This window comes from Bubalus kerabau, chromosome 1 (genome assembly GCF_029407905.1).
Source record: "Bubalus kerabau isolate K-KA32 ecotype Philippines breed swamp buffalo chromosome 1, PCC_UOA_SB_1v2, whole genome shotgun sequence".
In the NCBI taxonomy this organism is placed as follows: domain Eukaryota; kingdom Metazoa; phylum Chordata; class Mammalia; order Artiodactyla; family Bovidae; genus Bubalus; species Bubalus kerabau.
This window is the reverse complement of record NC_073624.1, coordinates 63,992,405-64,012,814: the sequence shown is the minus strand read 5'-3', so window position 1 is coordinate 64,012,814 and position 20,410 is coordinate 63,992,405. Positions and strand designations below refer to the sequence as shown.

At 36.5% G+C, this 20,410-nt stretch overlaps 1 protein-coding gene and 1 pseudogene across 1 annotated transcript; both read right to left on the bottom strand.

Annotated features, from left to right (window-relative positions):
- Window positions 1-214: 214 nt before the first annotated feature.
- On the bottom strand, window positions 215-12,839 carry LOC129646929 (olfactory receptor 6C2-like; annotated as a pseudogene).
- A 555-nt stretch (window positions 12,840-13,394) lies between these two features.
- On the bottom strand, window positions 13,395-14,330 carry LOC129646869 (olfactory receptor 6C65-like). Its single transcript, XM_055573777.1, has one exon. It carries the CDS (start codon window positions 14,328-14,330, stop codon window positions 13,395-13,397), a length of 936 nt encoding a protein of 311 aa, XP_055429752.1.
- Between the last annotated feature and the right edge of the window lie 6,080 nt (window positions 14,331-20,410).

Sequence of the window (20,410 nt, the reverse complement as noted above, 5' to 3'; positions counted from 1 at the left end):
TGGAAGTATATTTTATAGTTTCACAATAAGAGAAAACACCATGTATGAGTTTGGTTTGACCGAAGTTTGATTAGGATGAGATTAGGAAGCAGTATTAAATGTCTTTGAGAAGGATAAAATGATGAAATTATGGGTACAAAGCAATGAAATAATTAGAAGCTGTAGTTAAATATTTAGAAGATTTTCATTTTACTCTAATTGATGAAAACTTGGATTATTTTGAGACAAATGTAATCCTTTTTATGGAGTTATTGAAAGCTTGTTTCATTTTCTTACTCCTCAGGGTGTAAATGAAGGGGTTCAACAAAGGGGTCACAGCAATAGTGGGGACTGAGACACCTTTATTTATGGCCACCTCTTCCTTTGCCAAGAGTTTGACATAGATGAAGATACAGCTTCTATAGGTGATGGAAACTACAACCATGTGGGATGAGCAGGTAGAAATGGCGTTTTTCCTTTGTTGGACTGAGGGGAACCTCAGAATTGTCCTAATGATGTATGTGTAGGACAGAAATACACACACTAGGGTGATAATGAGGGCAAATACAGCCAGAGGATAACCATTTGTTCTATTACCCACGTATCTGAGCATGAGATCTTTAGGAGGGGACCTGAATTGCATCTAAAATGATAGATGGCATTGGAATCACGGAATTCCAGTTGGAGACCCAAGCTAAGGGTGGGACAGTGGTTATCAAACTAGAAACCCAACAGCTGGGGACAAACAAGGTGCAGACTCTATTGTCCATGATGGTCGTGTAATGCAGGGGTTTACAGATGGCCTCATAGTGGTCATAGTACATGGTTGCCAGCAGAAAAAATTCTGTTGCTCCAAACAGAATAATAAAAATATTTGACTTGTGCAAGCATTGTAGGTGATGGTATTGTCCCCAGTTGATATACTGTACTGAAACCTAGGAATACAGACAGTGGTAAATGAAACTTCCAAGAAGGAAAAATTTCTGAGGAAGAAGTACATAGGTGTTTTAACATAGGAGTCTGCCAATGTGAGTGTGAGGATTGTCAAGTTCCCTGTTACACTCAACAGGCAAGTGAGAAATAGAAAGATGAAAAGCAGGATTTGCAGCTGTGGGTCATCTGTCAGTCCCAGAAGGATGAAAGTTGTTATTGCTGTGTGGCTTTTCACCACTGAGTTTTGAAATCTATCCAATTGACAAGTGAAAATCCTTTGATTTTATGAGGAGTTTGGTATATGAATTCTGTAGCAAAACAGTTTGCAGTTACAGCCAAACAAACCAGTCTATATTTATCTATCCCTTCACATCAGTCAACATTTAGTTAGCATTTCACATTATAATCAGTATCATCACTGTTCTGATCGTCTTTCTGAATTTACAAGTGTAAGAGTGGATTATTCCTTTAGGATTTATGTTATTATCAAACCAACTTTTTCTCGGATCTTTGTTTGCCCCCATTGTAAATTAACAAAAATTTACAAATGTTTGTTAATTCATGACATGGACTAAATTTACAAAAAAGTAGGGAAAAAAGATGATACTACTTCATGTGTATTTAACCTTTTTTAAAATTCAAGACAAACTTTGGATATGGGATGTATCCAGATGATGAAGATGAACTCTCTTCAACTGTTACTTTCCAAGGGTTCTTTAAAGGCTAAGATGTATTTCTCTTGGAAAACAAAGAATGATGACAAAACACAAGCCTGGATCATGACACTTTCCTCTGTCCATTTATTCTTTCCTATTTGTTTTCCCATTCTTAATTCATAGTTGGTTTCAAGCACTACTATTTTACCTATTGGAGAAGGAAATGGCAACCCACTTGAGCATTCTTGCCTGGAGAATCCCATGGACAGAGGAGTCTGCTGGGCTACTGCCCTTGGGGTCACAAAGAGTTGGACATGACTGAATGACTGAACCCTCATTTTATCTATAGTGTGAAGAAAGATTGTGTTATTTGCAAAAGAAATATGCATTCATGTTATTTTTCAGGTAATTGACTGTGGTTCCTGAAGCTCTGAAGTGACAGCTTTTTAAATGTCATCAAATTTATTCTTTCATGCGGTGTCTATTTTCATTATGTTTTCAGTGCCTTTGACAAGATATTAGTGTCTTATCTTCTCATCTCATCCCTGCTCAGTTTATGCTTTAAGCTTCTTCAACCTGACCTTCAACTCCAATAACCCCTTGCTCTTCTAACACTTATAAACCTTTTATTGCATTTGAAATCAATGGCACATTTTTGTAGCTATTTTACCTGGAGTCAAATGTTCTTTAAATTAAATAAAGGTCATTTTTCACATGTCAGAGTACTAACCACTATATGATCATGGGCAAACAACTGGGGACCCAATTAGTCATTTTTCAAAGGGATCCAATATCATCATTCTGATTTTTCTAACTTTGAACCTCTTTTTTTACACAGACATGAGTTTGAGCAAACTCTGGGAGATAGTGAAAGACAGGAAAGCCTGGTGTGCTGCAGTTCATGAGGTTGCAAACAGTCGGACACAACTCAGCAACTGAACAGTAACAATTTGGTAGGTAGGTTATGTTTCCAGAATTGGACATGACTTAGTGGCTGAACAACAATGCCTTCTGAATATACAAAGATAGACTAGTATCCATATATATATATTTGCACTTATGACACACACAACTTTTTTGTAACTGTCTTGTTATTTCTAGGGTACATGGCTCCTCTGTGAATTTTTATTTTTTTTAAATTGTAGCAAATCTCCAAAAGTGTTCCCACTATATTTATTGAAAAAAAAATCTGCCTATAAGTGGACCCACACAGTTCAAAATCTCATTGTTCAGGAGTCAACTGAACAATATTAGTGGTTTGTTAGCACTGGATTGGTTTCTTTGGCACTGATTCTCTATTAGGAGCCAAATATAGAAAGGACTTTCTATTACCCCTGGGAGGTGGGAGTACAGCTAAGTTTTTTTAAATATAGTAGGAATCTCAAGAGTTTGGAATCAGACACACTCGAAAGAGAACTCTGACTTATATGGAGATCCATAACAATATCCAGTAAATTATCAATTTCATTGTTATTAAGCTGTTACTCATACTGCAAAATAATTTCCTATTCCATTTTCATAGCCACTGATCTCATTCTTTCATGAATTGACTATGACTAAATCACAGTTACACAATTAATGTTGCTTCTTTTACTAGAGAAGCAATATTATTTGGAAAGGAGAATAAAATATTAATTCTGATTGTCTTCAATTCAGTTCAGCTCATTTCAGCTCAGTCATGTCCAACTCTTTGCGACCCCATGGACTGCAGGATGCCAGGCTTCCCTGTCCATCACCAACTCCCGGAGCTTGCTCAAACTTATGTTCATCGAGTTGGTGAAGCCATCCAAACATCTCATCCTCTGTCACCCACTTCTCCTCCTGCCTTCAATCTTTCCCAACAACAGGGTCTTTTCCAATGAGTCAGTTCTTCACATCAGGTGGCCAAAGTATTGGAGTGTCAGCTTCAACATGTCCTTCCAATGAATATTGAGGACTGATTTCCTTGAGGATTGACTGGTTTGATCTCCTTGCAGTTCAAGGGACTCTCAAGACTCTTCTCCAACACCATAGTTCAAAAGCATCAATGCTTTGGTGCTCAGCTTTCTTTATGGTTCAACTCTCACATGACTGCTGGAAAAACCATGGCTTTGACTATTTGGACCTTTGTTGGAAAAGTAATGGCTTTGTTTTTTAATATGTTGTCTAGGTTGGTCATAGTTTTCCTTCCAAGGAGCAAGCGCCTTTTAATTTAATGGCTGCAGTCACCATTTGCAGTGATTTTGGAGCCCCCCCCCCCCAAATAAACTATATCACTCTTTCTATTGTTTCCCAATCTATTTGCCATAAAGTGATGGGACCAGATGCCATGATCTTTGTTTTTTGAATGTTGAGTTTTAAGACAGCTTTTCCACTGATTGTCTTAATGGCAAAATTTACCTACAAATTTGACCTGTAGTTTGCTTTTTAATTTTTCCTATTTTCTAAAGTGAAAGTGAAAGTTAAGTCACTCAGTCGTGTCCAACTTTTTGCGACTCCATGGACTGTAGCCCACCAGCCTTCTCCATCCTTGGGATTCTCCAGGCAAGAATAAAGGAGTGGGTTGCCATTTCCTTCTCCAGGGAATCTTCCCGACCCAGGGATCGAACCCAGGTCTCCTGCATTGTGGGCAGATGCTTTAACCTCTGAGCCACCAGGGAAGCCTATTTTCTAAGGAGATCCTTTATCCAAACTTAAAATTTAATCAGCTTTTGTTCTATTTTTCCTCTTCAGAAATACAATAGCACATTTAATCATATTTTCCATCTTCATATTTTATTAAATAAGTGTGAATATATCTTCTCATTTTTCAGAAGACAAGAATCTTGTCATTCTCCTAATTTATACTGCTGCTGCTGCTGCTAAGTCACTTTAGTCCTGTCCTACTCTGTGCGACCCCATAGACAGCAGCCCACCAGGCTTCCCCGTCCCTGGGATTCTCCAGGCAAGAACACTGGAGTGGGTTGCCATTTCCTTCTCCAATGCATGAAAGAGAAAAGTGAAAGTGAAGTCACTCAGTCGTGTCCGACTCTAGTGACCCCATGGACTGCAGCCCACCAGGTCTTATCCTTTCAGAAACCTTCCCACAAATGGAAAGGCAAAGGTGATTTTTGTTTTAATGGCCTTTGTTCTCCCAGCTCACCACCTAAAAGCCCAAACTCTCTCTGCCTGACTGCTGAAGGTGTACTTGGCTGTGCATTGATGGTATTGTAAGGTAAGCTCTGACTGTTGACTTTTCTTTTCGTAATGCACGTGCCTGACTTATGCTTTGACAGTCAGGGCATACACTTCAAAGAAGGCTTCAATAAACACATTTCCAGTCACCAGACTAGGTAAAGATCTAGGCCAATGTCACCCTCCATCCCTCCTGTCAGGCTCCTTTGCTCTCTAAAGAGAGCTTGCAAGTGAACTGAAAGTGTTAGTTACTCAATTTTGTCCAACTCTTTGTGACCCCATGGACTGTATCCTGCCAGTCTCCTCTGTCCTTGGGATTTTCCAGGAAAGAATACTGGAGTGGGTAGCCGTTCCCTTCTCCAGGGCATCTTCCCCATCCAGGTATTGAACCTGGGTCTCCTGGATTGCAGGCAGATTCTTTACTGTCTGAATAACTGATCATTTGTTTCTTTTGTTTTTTCTCTTCCCAGGCTTTAAAATTCCTCACTTGTGTCTTAAGCTCACCATTAAAGAGTGAGCCCTTGAGAGTCTAGTCCTGACCTTGGACCCTGATAGAAGAAGAAGAACTAGTCTCCTCTAACCCTTTTCCATTTCTCTTCCCATCACCTCAGTGTGTTGCTGCAAGTGTGTCATATGCTTTCCAGGATCTGTAAGAAATATATATATATTTAAGTTTTCTGATGGTTATGGCTAAAGGGAGTCTTGTAGTCATAAGAGCCATAGGTCCTGTCTTATCCATAGGCTGAGATCTGTGCAAACCATGCCTGTACTCCTACACTCTGAAATTCTCCTGAATTTACTCTTCTTATTTAATGAAGAAACTCTGAACTTTTGTGTCACCCATGCCTCCCATTGAAACACTTCCACTTAACTTCTATGTCAGGAGTTGCTTCCACCTGGCTATTAGGAAATCTGAGACAGCCTATTTTAAATGGAAATATTCCATCCAGTGTCTACTATCTGCCAATCACAGAGATAGGTTCTGTATTATAAAACTCATTCAACTTATACTAGAATTCTCACTGTAGCTATTTACTAATGTGCTACCCTCTTCTTCCATAAAATTTGCATTTAAATACATTATTTAATGTGTGTTACTCTGAATTGGATTCATCAAGGAGGTTCACAATATAGATTTCTCTTCTCAGAGAGACCTATAAGTTTTTAACCAGGTAGTGGGGTGGAGAGGTTAGGTGCCCATGAAAAAACAAAAATTAGACTATTTGGTATGATGATCAAAAGTTTTATATGCATATTAATTCTTGAGATACACCCAGACAATGAAGGAAGTGTGTTGCCTTACTTGGACATCATCACTTACATTTACACTTCCCTTCCAATCAAGCTGCCCTTGAATCACATGCAATCACTTATTATATCTATATACATTATAATTTCAGATACACATGAAAGAGGAGAAGGCAGCTTCTTCCACTGTATTATGAGTTTTATTTTGTTGATATTATCTGTGACAATTATATATATATTCTTCAGCAAGAAGAAAAAGGTCTATTTCTGTTCAGGGAGCAATAACTGGTATTAATTATTTATAATGACAGGAAAATTTGTCACATCTGAAAACAGTCTCTGGGTTCCTGCTGTTTCTCCATCATTGAATTAAATACTATCTCCCTGGAGACATAAATTAATTGGTTATATGTACAATTTTTTCACTCCACTGGTTTTAAAATATTTCCCACAAATGACATGAACCTCTGCATCTGGAAAAACTAAGTCCTCTCTTCCTTTGGACATGTGCCTTATAAAATCCCTTGAGGTACATATGCCAAGGCCAACCTTGCTTTAAATGAATCATCATGGGAAAATAGACATTCATGCAGAGAAACTAATGAAAAACTCTGAAAAGGGAAATGTGCAGATCTGGCACAACTAAGATGAAGACACTAACAAAGCTAATGGCCAACATCATTTAGTGACAGCCTAGCACTTAAATTCTCTAGACTTTTGAAAACATCAATAAGTAATGGAAACTGTTTCCTTTGGTGAGCCTTCCACCCTGTAAAGGAGTGGTCTCTTTTCGAGCCTCTCATACCAATCAATAGCTTATACAAGGAGAGAAAAAGAGTGTTCTTTGTTTTCAAACTCTGTGACATTTTTCCTATCTCTTCAATTCTTTTTTGCTATGTAATTCCTATTTTGCCTTTGTTAGGGAAGATCAATTTATTCACGGTTTCTCTTTTAAGCAAATAAAACAGCATACTAATAGTCCACGATGGCTTATTCTTTGACTTGTCCTTGATTGTGGTTTATTTAAGAATCAATTTTCTCTTAACTACTTCAAGCTGGCAAAAAGGCCATAATAAGTAGAATAAGCTGTGAAATAACTAAAATCTGTTATCCCTGAGTTCGTCTTTTTCTCATACTTCTCCTTCTGAATACACACCATGCCAAAATTGTTAGTGAAATACTCTCCTCAACCTTGTTTTATCCTCTGCAGTGCCTCATAAACAGTGAAAAGTGTATCTCTCTGCTGACTCATCAAATGACTGTCTGTTGAGTAAGGTAGATATTTAGGGCTTCCCAGGTGTCCCTAGAGGTAAACAACCTGCCTGCCAGTTCAGGAGACATAAGAGACTAGGGTTCGATCCCTAGTCAGAAAGATCCCCTGTAGAAGGGCATGGCAACCCACTCCAGTATTCTTGCCTGGAGAATCTCCAAGAACAGAGGAGCCGGCAGACTACAGTCCGTAGGATCGCCTAGAGTCTGACACAACTGAAGCGACTTAGCATGCACAAAATAGATGCTGAGGAAGAATTAAAACATTTCTGCTTAAATTTTTCATCATAAAATACAGTCTAGAATTTAGATTTACAATTTAGAAAATGTTGACATTTTAAGCAGTGTAATATTCTTTTGGGGTATAAATTCCAGGGATTTGAAAGGTGTGTTTCTGTGTATTCTTGAATTAAACTGCACGGGTGCCAACTTCTCAGTGTAAGAATATAGCCCTGGTTATGAGCTGAATTTTACAAAGGACTGTTGGATAATTAATACTATGTCTATTACAAGTTTCCATATTACAAACTGAAACAAGTTTAAGCACATCATACAAGAAAATAACAACACATATTTTTTACTCTATCTCTCTAAAGAGAAAATAGTTTTCCTAGCTTCCTTATGGTACTTATTCATTTGACAATTTTTCCTGGCTTCAGCTGGCAGCTCCTTACTGTGTTTGCCTGTGTGTGATAAGGGAGATGCACCTCTGCACCGGTCTCACAGGATCTTTCAGTTCAGTTCAGTCGCTCAGTCATGTCTGACTCTTTTGACTCCATGGACTGCAGCATGCCAGGCCTCCCTGTCCATCAACTCCCAGAATTTACTCAAACTCATGTCTGTTGAGTTGGTGATGCCATCCAACCATCTCATCCTTTGTCATCCCCTTCTCCTCCTGCCCTCAATCTTTCTCAGCATCAGGGTCTTTTCTAGTGATTCAGTTTATCGCATCAGGTGGCCAAAGTATTGGAGTTTCAGCTTCAACATCAGTCCTTCCAATGAATATTCAGGACTGATCTCCTTTAGGATGGACTAGTTGGAACTCCTTGCAGTCCAAGGGACTCTCAAAATTCTTCTCCAACACCACAGTTCAAAAGCATCAATTCTTCAGCATTCAGCTTTCTTTATAGGCAAACTCTCACATCCATACATGAGTACTGGAAAAACCATAGCCTTGATTAGATGAACCTTTGTCGGCAAAGTAATGTCTCTGCTTTTTAACATGATGTCTAGGTTGGACATATTACTTACTTACTTACATACATAGTTACTCCTTTTCTTTCAAGGAGTAAGTGTCTTTTTATTTCATGGCTGCAGTCACCATCTGCAGTGATTTTGGAGCCCCCAAAAATAGATTCTGCCACTGTTTTGCCATGAAGTGATGGAACCAGATGCCATGATCTTAGTTTTCTGAATGTTGAGGTTTAAGCCAACTTTTTCAATCTCTTTTTTCACTTTCAACAAGAGCCTCTTTAGTTCTTCTTCACTTTCAGCCATAAGGGTGGTGTTATCTGGATATCTGAGGTTATTGATATTTCTCCTGGCAATCTCGATTCCAGCTTGTGCTTCTTCCAGCCCAGAGTTTCTCATGATGTACTCTGCATATAAGTTAAATAAGCAGGGTGACAATATACAGCCTTGACATACTCCTTTTCCTATTTGGAACCAGTCTGTTGTTCCATGTCCAGTTCTAATTGTTGCTTCCTGACCTGAATATAGATTTCTCAAGAGGCAGATCAGGTTGTCTGGTAATCCCATCTCTTTCAGAATTTTCCACAGTTTATTGTGATCCACACAGTCAAAGGCTTTGGCATAGTCAATAAAGCAGAAATAGATGTTTTCCTGGAACTCTCTTGCTTTTCCCATGATCCAGAGGATGTTGGCAATTTGATCTCTGGTTCCTCTGCTTTTTCTAAAACCAAACTGAACATCTGGAAGTTCATGGTTCATATATTGCTGAAGCCTGGCTTGGAGAATTTTGAGCATTACTTCACTAGCATGTAAGATGAGTGCAATTATGCAGTAGTTTAAGCATTCTTTGGCATTACCTTTCTTTGGGTTGCAATTAAAACTGATCTTTTCCAGTCCTGTGGCCACTGCTGAGTTTTCCAAATGTGCTAGCATATAGAGTGCAGCACTTTCACAGCATCATCTTTCAGAATTTGAAACAGCTCAATGGGAATTCCTCCACTAGCTTTGTTCGTAGTGACACTTCTTAAGGTCCACTTGACTTCACATTCCAGGATGTCTGGCTCTAGTGATTGATCACACCACCGTGATCATCTGGGTCATGAAGATTTCTTGTGTACAGTTCTTCTGTGTGTTCTTGCCACCTCTTCTTAATATCTTGTGCTTTTTTTTAGGTCCCTACCTTTTCTGTCCTTTATTGAGCCCATCTTCGCATGAAATATTCCCTTGGTATCTCTGATTTTCTTGAAGAGATCCCTAGTCTTTCCCATTCTAGTGTTTTCTTCTGTTTCTTTGCACTGATCACTGAGGAAGGCTTTCTTCTACCTCTCCTTGCTATTCTTTGGATCTATGCATTCAAATGGGTATATCTTTCCTTTTCTCCTTTGCTTTTGGCTTCTCTTCTTTTCACAGCTATTTGTAAGGCCTCCACAGACACCCATTTTGCTTTTTTTGCATTTCTTTTCCATGGGGATGGTCTTGATCCTTGTCTCCTGTACAATGTCACGAACCTCAGTCCATAGTTTATCAGGCACTCTATCTATCAGATCTAGTCCCTTAGATCTATTTCTCACTTCTACTGTATAATCATAAGGGATTTGATTTAGGTCATACCTGAATGGTCTAGTGGTTTTCCCTACTTTCTTCAATTTAAGTCTGAATTTGGCAATAAGGTTACATGATCTAAGCCACAGTCAGCTCTTGGTCTTGTTTTTGTTGACTGTATAGAGCTTCTCCATCTTTGGCTGCCAAGAATATAATCAGTCTGATTTTAGTGTTTACCATCTGGTGATGTCCATGTGTAGAGTTTTCTCTTGTGTTGTTGGACGAGGGTGTTTGCTATGATCAGTCAGTATGTCCTTTTCAGTACTTCAGGGAGAATATGTTATCTAGATGTTTTATCACTGATGTTAACTTTGTTAATTGCTATCTTTTTGGCCTTTGCATCAGAAAGATTTCCTTCTGAAATTGCTTTGGGGGAAATACACAGATTGTAAGTTGTAGCAGAGGGTATCACTCTATGATCCTAGGATAGATCTCAGTGTTTTAGTGAGCCCAGAAGGACCTTCATAAATGTTTTTGGTAAAGTCTTTTCCCTTGGAAAATAGATCATTGTATGAAGAATGCTGCTACTGCTGCTGCTAAGTCGCTTCAGTCGTGTCCGACTCTGTGCGACCCCATAGACAGCAGCCCACCACGCTCCACTGTCCCTGGGATTCTCCAGGCAAGAACACTGGAGTGGGTTGCCATTTCCTTCTCCAATGCATGAAAGTGAAAAGTGAAAGTGAAGTCGCTCAGTCGACTCTTCGCAATCCAATGGACTGTAGCCTACCAGGCTCCTCAGTCCATGGGATTTTTCAGGCAAGAGTACTGGAGTGGGTTGCCATTGCCTTCTCCTGAATGAAGAATAGTTGGGGATTATTTCAGAATGGTTCCTCTTTCTGTTTCTTGCCTGAATCAGGAGGAGGTCTTAGCTTCTCAGTTTGATCACCTGATTGGATTAGTGGAGGCAAAACCTACAGAGGAGTGGGGACCCCCTTTTAAAGATAATCCTTAGATAATTTTCACTCTCAGCCTAGTAAGTGCTCAGTCTCCAGTAATTTGTCAAAGTTTTGGTATGTTATAATTCCATGTTATTGTGTTTAAACTACACTTTAATAATTTTCTTTCTTTCCTTTGACCTGTGGGTTGCATCTTAATATATTATTTAGCTTGCAAATAGTGGATTTTTCCAGATATCTTGTGATATTAATTTCTAAATTAATTACACAGTCTTCTGTAAACATATAATATATGACTTGAATCTTATAAATTTCTTGAGGCTTATTTGTCACCCAGAATAGGATCTAGTATGACAATGCTTTATGTTATTTTGGAAAGAATAAGTATTCTTTGATGTTGAGTGGAATGTTCTAAAAATGTCAATTTGGTCAGTTTGATTGATAAGGTTGTTCAAATCTTTCATATATTTCCAATTAACAAAAAAACTTTTTCTATCAATTATTGAGTAAACTGAAACTTTTGATTCTCATTGCACATTTGAGTGCTGGTGTCAGATTCAAACCCATCTGTCAAATTGTGTTGAGTTGGCAACCAAAAGTTGATTATGTAGTTTGGTAAAAGTCCGTGAAATCATTCTGTGAAAATCAATTCGGTATATAGAACTGAAAATGAAGTTTATATCATGTTTTATTACTTGTAAATTAGATTAGCAAAATTTATACTATAACTGTATTTTTTTTTTTTCCTGATAACTGCTTGTTAAACATCAGCAAACTGTTTCTCTGAACACATACACTGAAGGGTCTGAACTTTATTGAGCACTAGATTCTATGAGTCATATCTATGTCAACAAATGCAAAGCAAGTATTTACACTTACATAGAATTCCTGAAGCAACAACTAAAAAAATAAAAAGTCTCATAAAGCAAAGAGACAAGCAAAAATGTAATTCTGGAATAACTGGAAAATTCACACCTATGATGCAAAAGTGATGGACAGGGAGGCCTGGCATGCTGCAGTCCATGTGGTTGCAAAGAGTTGGATAAAACGTAGTGATTGAACAACAGCAAAATGATGCCTAAGAGCCCAGGATACATCCCAATTCTACCTGAAGCTATTATCAAATTGAGTAAAAGACTTTTTACAAGCAGATGTAGTAAATGTTTTTGTTGAGACAATAAAATGTAAAGGTCATATGGATGTTTTAAACATTCATACTCTCAAAAATTGTTAATTTTTTTGCATATTTTTCATTAGGTGCAACCCTGTTTCTATAAACACTTCTTAGAAGAGCTCATTTTTAAATTGTGAGAAAATAAACTCAAGCATTAAGTTTCTAATGAATATTAAGGAAAAGTGCTCTGATGTAAATTATTATATTTGCTTATACATTCCTCATACAAGAAGATAGAAAATAAATGGGTAGATGAATACTAAATGAAGTTTTATTCTTACTAGTGTAGAGATATAATAAGAACTTACAGAGAAGATTTATTATGTCAAAGTTTCAATAGTGCAAATATGCTTAAATCCACAAACTCAAAAGTTCACAAAATTCTGAAATAATTTATACACACATACACACATATACATGTATATATATAAATATATAAGAATATAATTATAAAAACACTGAAAAACATTTCAAGATATCATTAATATATCATAAATTTTGAGAACTATCTGGGTGAAAAAAGCATATGTTTAAATTGTCTAAAAAGTCAAAGAGATGCTATTGGATTTTAGGCAGAAAAAGACATGCCAGGATATTTCCATTGGAGTATTTGATGAGCTTCAGATTAACCATTAGCAAATTAAAAGAAAATAATGGGCTATGTATCAATCACTGGTGTTGTTAGTTAAAGATGATTTCTGTTGAGGTATTGGGGTCTTACAGAAATATCAACTCCATATTTGTAGTAGCTTTGAAATTTAGCCCAAAAAGCATATTAAATATTAAAGTATGGACTTCACAATGAAGTTATAATGTCTATGTCCCAAATAGAATAGATCAGCATACATAATGTAAAAAACATAGGGAGATACAAAGATAAATAGAAACACACTAGATGGAGGAGACTTTATCCTGACAGAAATGTTGTTTTAATACTCTGTGCTGCTGTATTGGGAGAAATCATTTTTTAGAATTGCTTGATGATAACTTGTATTTAGCTCTTGATTGATGCCCAAAGGGAAAGCTCTTCAGTGATTGTTAAATCTAAATTTTGGAATTTTTATTCACTGTCATTCCAGTTTATGTGCCATCATATCACTTGTGCACAGAAAACTTTCAGGGCATGCAAATATAAAGAAGACTGTGAGTCAATTGAGATAAAAATGGAATAGATGGAGACTAAAACCTGAAGGAAACGAAAGTTGAATATAGTAGTGGATGCAGAAATATAAGAATATTAATAATTGTGTTATAAGATTCCATTTAAAGTTCAGGTCATGCATTTCTTTACAATTAAAATTTACTTGAAAAGCATTTCTTGACCAAGTTCTTAAAGGACTGCTTTACCTGCTGGTTCCTTAAGGAGTAAATGAAAGGATTTAGCATTGGGGCAACAGAGGTATTAAGCACTGCTATACCCTTGGTTAAAGCCACTCCTTCTTTGGCTGAAGTTTTGACATACATGAAAATGCAACTTCCATAAGAAATGGAGACAACAATCATGTGTGAGGAACAAGTGGAAAATGCCTTTTTCCTTTGCTCAGCAGAGGGGATCCTCAGAATTGTTTTAACGATGAATACATAGGAAAGAATCACTAAAGTTAGGGTTACCATGAGTGTGAATACTGCCAGGAAAAATGCCATGAGCTCTAGGAAGGCTGTGTCTGTGCAGGAGATCAGCAGCATGGGGGAAGAGTCACAGGTGAAGTGGTCAATGATGTTGGAATCACAGAAATCCAATTGAAGTCCCATGATCACAGGTGGGAAGATAATGATAAACCCAGCCAGCCAAGAACTAATGACAAGCTGGTTGCAGATTCTGCTATTCATTATTGTTGTGTAATGCAATGGCTTACAGATAGCCACATAACGATCATAGGACATGACAGTCAAAAGGAAAAATTCTGTTGAACCAAGGAGTATCAAGAAAAACACTTGAGTCATGCAAGAATTATAGGAAATGGTCATATCCCCTGTTACAATGCTGACCAGAAATCTAGGAATACAAACTGTTGTGAATGAGATTTCTAGGAAGGAGAAATTCCTAAGGAAGAAATACATTGGTGTTTTGAGGTGTGAGTCTACCAGAGTAAGGGTGATAATTGTCAAGTTTCCACTTATACTCAGTATGTATGTGCAAAATAGAAATAGAAAAATCAAAACATTTAGCTCTGGATCATCTGTTAATCCCAGAAGAATGAACTCATTCACAGAGGTGTGATTTTTCATTTCTTATTACTGACTTATTCCAAGTCTATAAAAGCAAAAAGAAGCAAGATTTAGTGAGTACAGTTTTACGGATTTTACCTTTTAAAAATCACTTCTGCTGGTTTAAGAAATGTGTGCATGTGTGTGTGCTTTGTCATTCAGTCATGTCCCACTCTTTGTGACCCCATGGACTAATATAGACCACCAGGCGCCTCTGTCCATGGAGATTCTCCTGACAAGAATACTGGAGTGGGTTGCCATGCCCTCCTTCAGGGGATCTTCCGAACCCAGGGATTGCACCCAGGTCTCCCACATTGTGGGCATATTCTTTACTCTCTGAACCCCAGGGAAGCCCAAGAATATGGAATGGGTATCCTACCCCTTCTCCAGGGGAACTTCCTGACCCAGAAATTGAACTGGGGTCTCCTGCATTGCAGGTGGATCTTTACAAGCTGAGCTACCAGGGAAGCCCATATATATGTATATAAATAATGGAGAAGTAAATTAGACACCAAACATTACTGAATTTTGAAAATCTGTCTAAGCCACAAGAAGAAAACTTACATCTTCTAGACCACCAGCCTTTTCATATTGAGTGAGTCACTTGATAGGACTAATAATCATATTTGTATAAGAAAAAGATACCTATCACATGTGTTTCAGTTTCTTTTCAGAGTTTGATCATACATGTAAAAAAATAGGTAGAACATTATAAAATATTCTAATCCTCAATCACCATATGGTCTAATGGTTTTTCTGAAAAGAAAACAATTTGAAATTTGTCTTTTTAGCGAGTTATATGTTTAAATCTTTAATGTCATTCTTACCTACATAGAAAATTAATAACTTAGCAAAAGGATCAGAGCCATAAAAAATAATATGCATATACTCCTAGATAAGATGAGAAGTTAGTTTTTCTTTTGAGTTAAATAACAATCTATTACTTTTTAGAAGAGATTCTTACAAGCAAAATTAATTGATCTAAGTATAAATTCATTAGAAAATGAGAAAAATAAATGAGGTGAGATAAGAAAAATACACTTACAATTATATAATCCCATGTGGTAGCAATTTGTTCAAACCCAAGTAATCTGTTGCTTTAATTTGAGTGCCAGTGTGGAATCTTTACTTATGGAGTATTTCATAGACTTTCCAACTTGTTTCTGCCTTTGATTTTCCTATGCAATAACATACTTATATAGCATGTAGGTGGAATATGGCAATATGATCCTGGCTATGTAATGTGAGATGGACATATTGAAGGATAAATCCAGTAGAAAGTTTATTCCTGAAATTGACGAGGTCCTAACAGAAAAGTGACATAGTCCCAGTTGCTGGTAGAAGGTGTTACATCCAGAAGACAAGCAAAGAGTTCAAGAGGTCCAGGAAAGGGTTGGTGACACAGTGGCAGAGGCTCCGTGGCACTCCCACATAGTCAATTCATGTTGAGTCTGAAAGGCTGAGACTCTGATAGTATTGCAAGATTTTTTACTGAGTAACAGTGTCTCTGATACTAGCTTGTTGTTTAGGAGGACAGCCAGAAATGCTGGAAATGGGAGAGGGTAGCAGCCAAACAAAACTTTGTCCTAAGTGTTTAAATGGTTGCACAGTAGAACCAACCAGAGACCAAGCTTTCCTGAAATGTGGGTCAGACTCAAAGAACTATAAAAGATAACAGAAAAAGGGAAAGGAAAAGAAGCAAGTATGATTAGTGCAGTAGTAAATTTCATGAAACAGGCAAAAAAAAGCAATAAAGTTATTTACTTTGCTGGTTAATAAAGTGAAGCTCCTAGTTCCTAAGGAGAGAGCTCAAACTTTCTGAGTGAGAATCAACAAATAGAAGCTCTGGAAAAGAGGTGTAATGCACGGTGTATCAGTAGAAACTTGTGAGAAAAAATGTACTTGGAACTATTCCACATTTCACCATCTAAGGCCAGGCATTTAGTACCTCATTTTCCAAAAATTTCATAAAAGTAGCAGTGGCCTAACCTTAGACACAAGGAAAACCTAGCAATATAATATCTTACTTGGCTCTCAGTAACCTTTGTGAAAGAAGGATGGTTTATAATTTTTGTTTTCATTTGTTTACCTTCCAGGGGTGAAGACTAGAGTATCTAACTACTGTTTCCAAAACAAACATACTGGTTTTTACCTGTTTTTTTCTTTATTTGTTCTCCTCAAAATAGCCACAGGGGATTGTTGCAGTGAAACAGAATTCAAATGCCTCTGGAGAGAGATGGTGCTTATTAGTTCAACCTAAATTTAGTTGAATAATTTTAATTAGGTGTTCTTGGGAAATAATTTTTAAAAAACATTAAATGTCAGAGGACAACTGCAAAAAGCAACATGATACTGGATGCTTGGGGCTGGTGCACCGAGATGACCCAGAGGGATGGTACGGGGAGGGAGGAGGGAGGGGGGTTCAAGATAGGGAACACGTGTATACCTGTGGTGGATTCATGTTGATGTATGGCAAAACCAATACAATATTGTAAAGTAATTAACCTTCAATTAAAATAAATAAATTTATATTTTAAAAAAATTAAAAAAATAAAATAAATAAAAAAGGAAGTAGCAATCTTTGAAATTTTGGATTTTGTATTGTCAGCGTTGTTTTATTTTTGCTTGATATAAATGTCTGTTGAGGTACTATATTTCAATTAATGTAAACTTGTGAAGAAGCAGAAAATAGCAAGAGGAAAGGGCAACCAGGAGACTCTATGCACCGTTCAAATGTTTTGTTATAAAGTTATTAAATATTCCTTTACATGGGTAATTAATGTATTATGTATTTATACATACATCGGTCTTATGTATTAATTTTTTTCATTTTTTCTTAGACCAGTGTGAGTTCATGGATATTTATTTTATACCTTGAATTATAACCATTGCTAATTTATCTTGTTGCTAGATTTTTTTTCTTAGCTTCAGCCACTGGGAGCCCTTTCAATGGGCTGCTGCTTTTTTTGACCTACTGCTATCATGGTGCTTTAAAAAAAAAAAGGCCCTTCTTTATTTTCTGGAATTATAAGATACTTCAGGATCATCATGTATATTCCTTACCACAGCCCTCAGTTATTTCTTCAGTGATGCCTGGATTCTTTAGGATTAAAGTATTAGTCACTCAGTCCTGTCTGACTCTCTGTGACCCCATGACTGTAGCCCACCACGTTCCTCTGTCCATGGAATTCTCCAGGGAAGGATACTGGAGTGAGTTGCCATAGGAACCAGGATCTCGGCCCTGGGTGTGTTCATTGCTGTCATGTGCCATTGATTCCAGGTCCTCTAACAGGATAGAACCAGGAAAAACGTATGAGACTGTGAACCTGTGTATCAATATGTATGTATAATCTTTATGTTACCTTCTGGATTTATACTAAGCTAAAAACGAATCTATACTGTTATCTTCATTACCAGATACATTATACTAACTTCAGGTCTTCTTCTCTGTAAGCTCCCACTGCAAAAGTAAGATTCCTGGCACCCACTATCCATTTACTTAAATCTTCAATACCTGTCTACTTATATAACATTATCAAAATTATTGACCTATACAATGATGGGTAAACCATTTATTAACTAGACTGTAGACATGACTTTTCCTTTTTTTTTTCCATTAGGAGATTTGTCTATTAGTATTTTAGGCCACTTAAAGGAATAAAACAGACTGCTTGTCAAATATCTCTGAATGTTATTTCAAATGGTAATTAACTTCAATTGGTTATTCATCTACATCCTTATTGACAGTAAAAATTAATAGTCTTCCTGTGCTGTTAGACTTTTCCTCCTTTGTCTTTTCACCCATTTTTATCCCTCTTTCATAAATTGAACTATATTAATGATTTCATTTTTAGCAGGGATTTAACAGATTTTTTAAAACTTCTTTTTATTTAAAATGTTTATTTATTTAGAGATAATCTTTTTCACATTAAAAAATGCATTTTTTAAAATAGAGACACAGTTGATTTGAAATATTATGTAAATTTCACGTGTGCAACATACTGATTCACAATTTTTTAGTGTTATATTCCATTTATGGTAATTATAAAAGATTGGCTACTTTCCTTGTGTTATACTATGTATTCTTGTAGCTTATTTATTTTATACTTATACAAATTATACAAGAAATTTGCATCTCTTTAACTGCTTTCCCTATTTTGCCCCTCTGAACATTAATTTCCTCATAACTTATATTAACCACTAATTTATTTTTTACACCTGTGAATTTGTTTTCTCTGGTTTGTTTCATTCATTAAATTTTTTTTTATTTCACATATTTTTTAGATTTTCACAGTTAACATACAGTAACTGTCTCTGTCTTATTTGCTTAATATAATACTTTCCAGGTCCATGTTGTTGCAAATGGCAAAATTTTTTTCTTTAGGTAAGTTTTTGTCAATTGAAATGATTATCACCCCTTGCCGTCTTATTTTCTGATCTCGCTTTCTCTCTCACCTGTCTACTTTTTTAGCTATTGATCATACATATCATAACACAGTTTAGATTCATCTAGTTAATATTTCCATTTTGTTTTGCACACTCTTAATTTTCACTTTTGCATTTCTGCTTACTTGTCATAGTTTTCTAAATGAAAACTTGTATTATTTCTTTACACGTTTCCCCAAGAATTCATAATCAAACAAAATTATCATTTAGTTTTCATATTGTGGTAATATTATATTAATTCTGTTTGAAAAAAAGTAATCTATTCCATAAGAGTATAATAAGAATAGGAGAGAGCTTAAGGATAATCACATTTCTCTATGACCAATTAGAAAAGATATTTTTATCATGGACTTAGAAAATATGTAGAGCTCTTTGTTGTTGTTCAGTTGCCAAGTCATGTTCGACTCTGCGACCCCATGCACTGCAGCATGCCAGGCTTCTCTGTCCCTCACCATTTCCCAGGGTTTGCCTAGGTTCATGTCTATTGAATTGGTGATGCCATCCAACCATCTCATCCTCTGTTGCCTGTTTCTCCTTCTGCCTTCAATCTTTCCCAACATCAGGGTCTTTTCCAATGAGTCATCTGTTCAAATCAGGTGGCCAAAGTATTGGAGCATCTTTACCTTAACCAAGAGTAGTACTTTTATCAGGCCAAGCTGGAAATCAGGAAACCAAAGTCAAATCCTCTTATCCTGTATCTAGTTAGACATAACTACTATCCCAAGGCAACCAATTTTTTTAGTGATACATTGGAGTTGAGGGGCTCATTAACCATAGGGAACAGACTTTGACACATTTTTACAGTTATCAAATATTAACTCCCAGGATCATTTTCTTGGCTATGAATGAGGGAGCTAGAAACTTCTGTGGAAAAAACAATGGGAAGAGAAAGCCAATATTGTAGGTTTGTTGATAAAGGAAAACTAAGCTAAAAAAAAAAATTAATATGTTGCCAAGATACCAAGATACCCTCCAAAGAGTGAGTATCTCACATCAGTCTAGATTCTGAGTTTATCATGTTCTTCATGTCTGTGGGAGAGAACATTCTTGTATGAATTGAAAGAGTCTGAATACAAATATGAATTTTATCAGGATAGCTTAATTTGCCTTCAGAGACCATAGTTTTCCTTTTCAAATATGGTTGGCAAAAATAAGCTAATCTTCAGTTAAAGAATCTAATTTTCAGGAGGTATTATCAAAGGAAAAATAAGATAAAATTTATCCCTTCTGCTGCACAGATATTGCTATTATTTTCTAGGGAAAAAAAAATAGCCTCATTTCAAATAGCAAATTTAATGATACTGACAGCACACTTTATATTAAATTTTTTTTTATTTTCCAACATGCTTTAATTATTTTAGTAATAAATTCAAGGAGATATTTTAATAATGCTTCTAAATATTATAACATGTTTTCTTGGTGATATATGACATTTTAATTAAAATGCATATTTTTATTTCATACAAAATAATTTTATTTCTATATGCGGTTTCTAGGTGGGCTGCTGCCTATGGGGTCGCACAGAGTCAGACACAATTGAAGCAACTTAGCAGCAGCAGCAGCAGCAGCAGTAATCTTCTTAAAACAATCTCTATTTTTGTAAGGCTGCCAAATCTACCTTTCTTTGATATGAGAAACAATGGAGATTACTGACA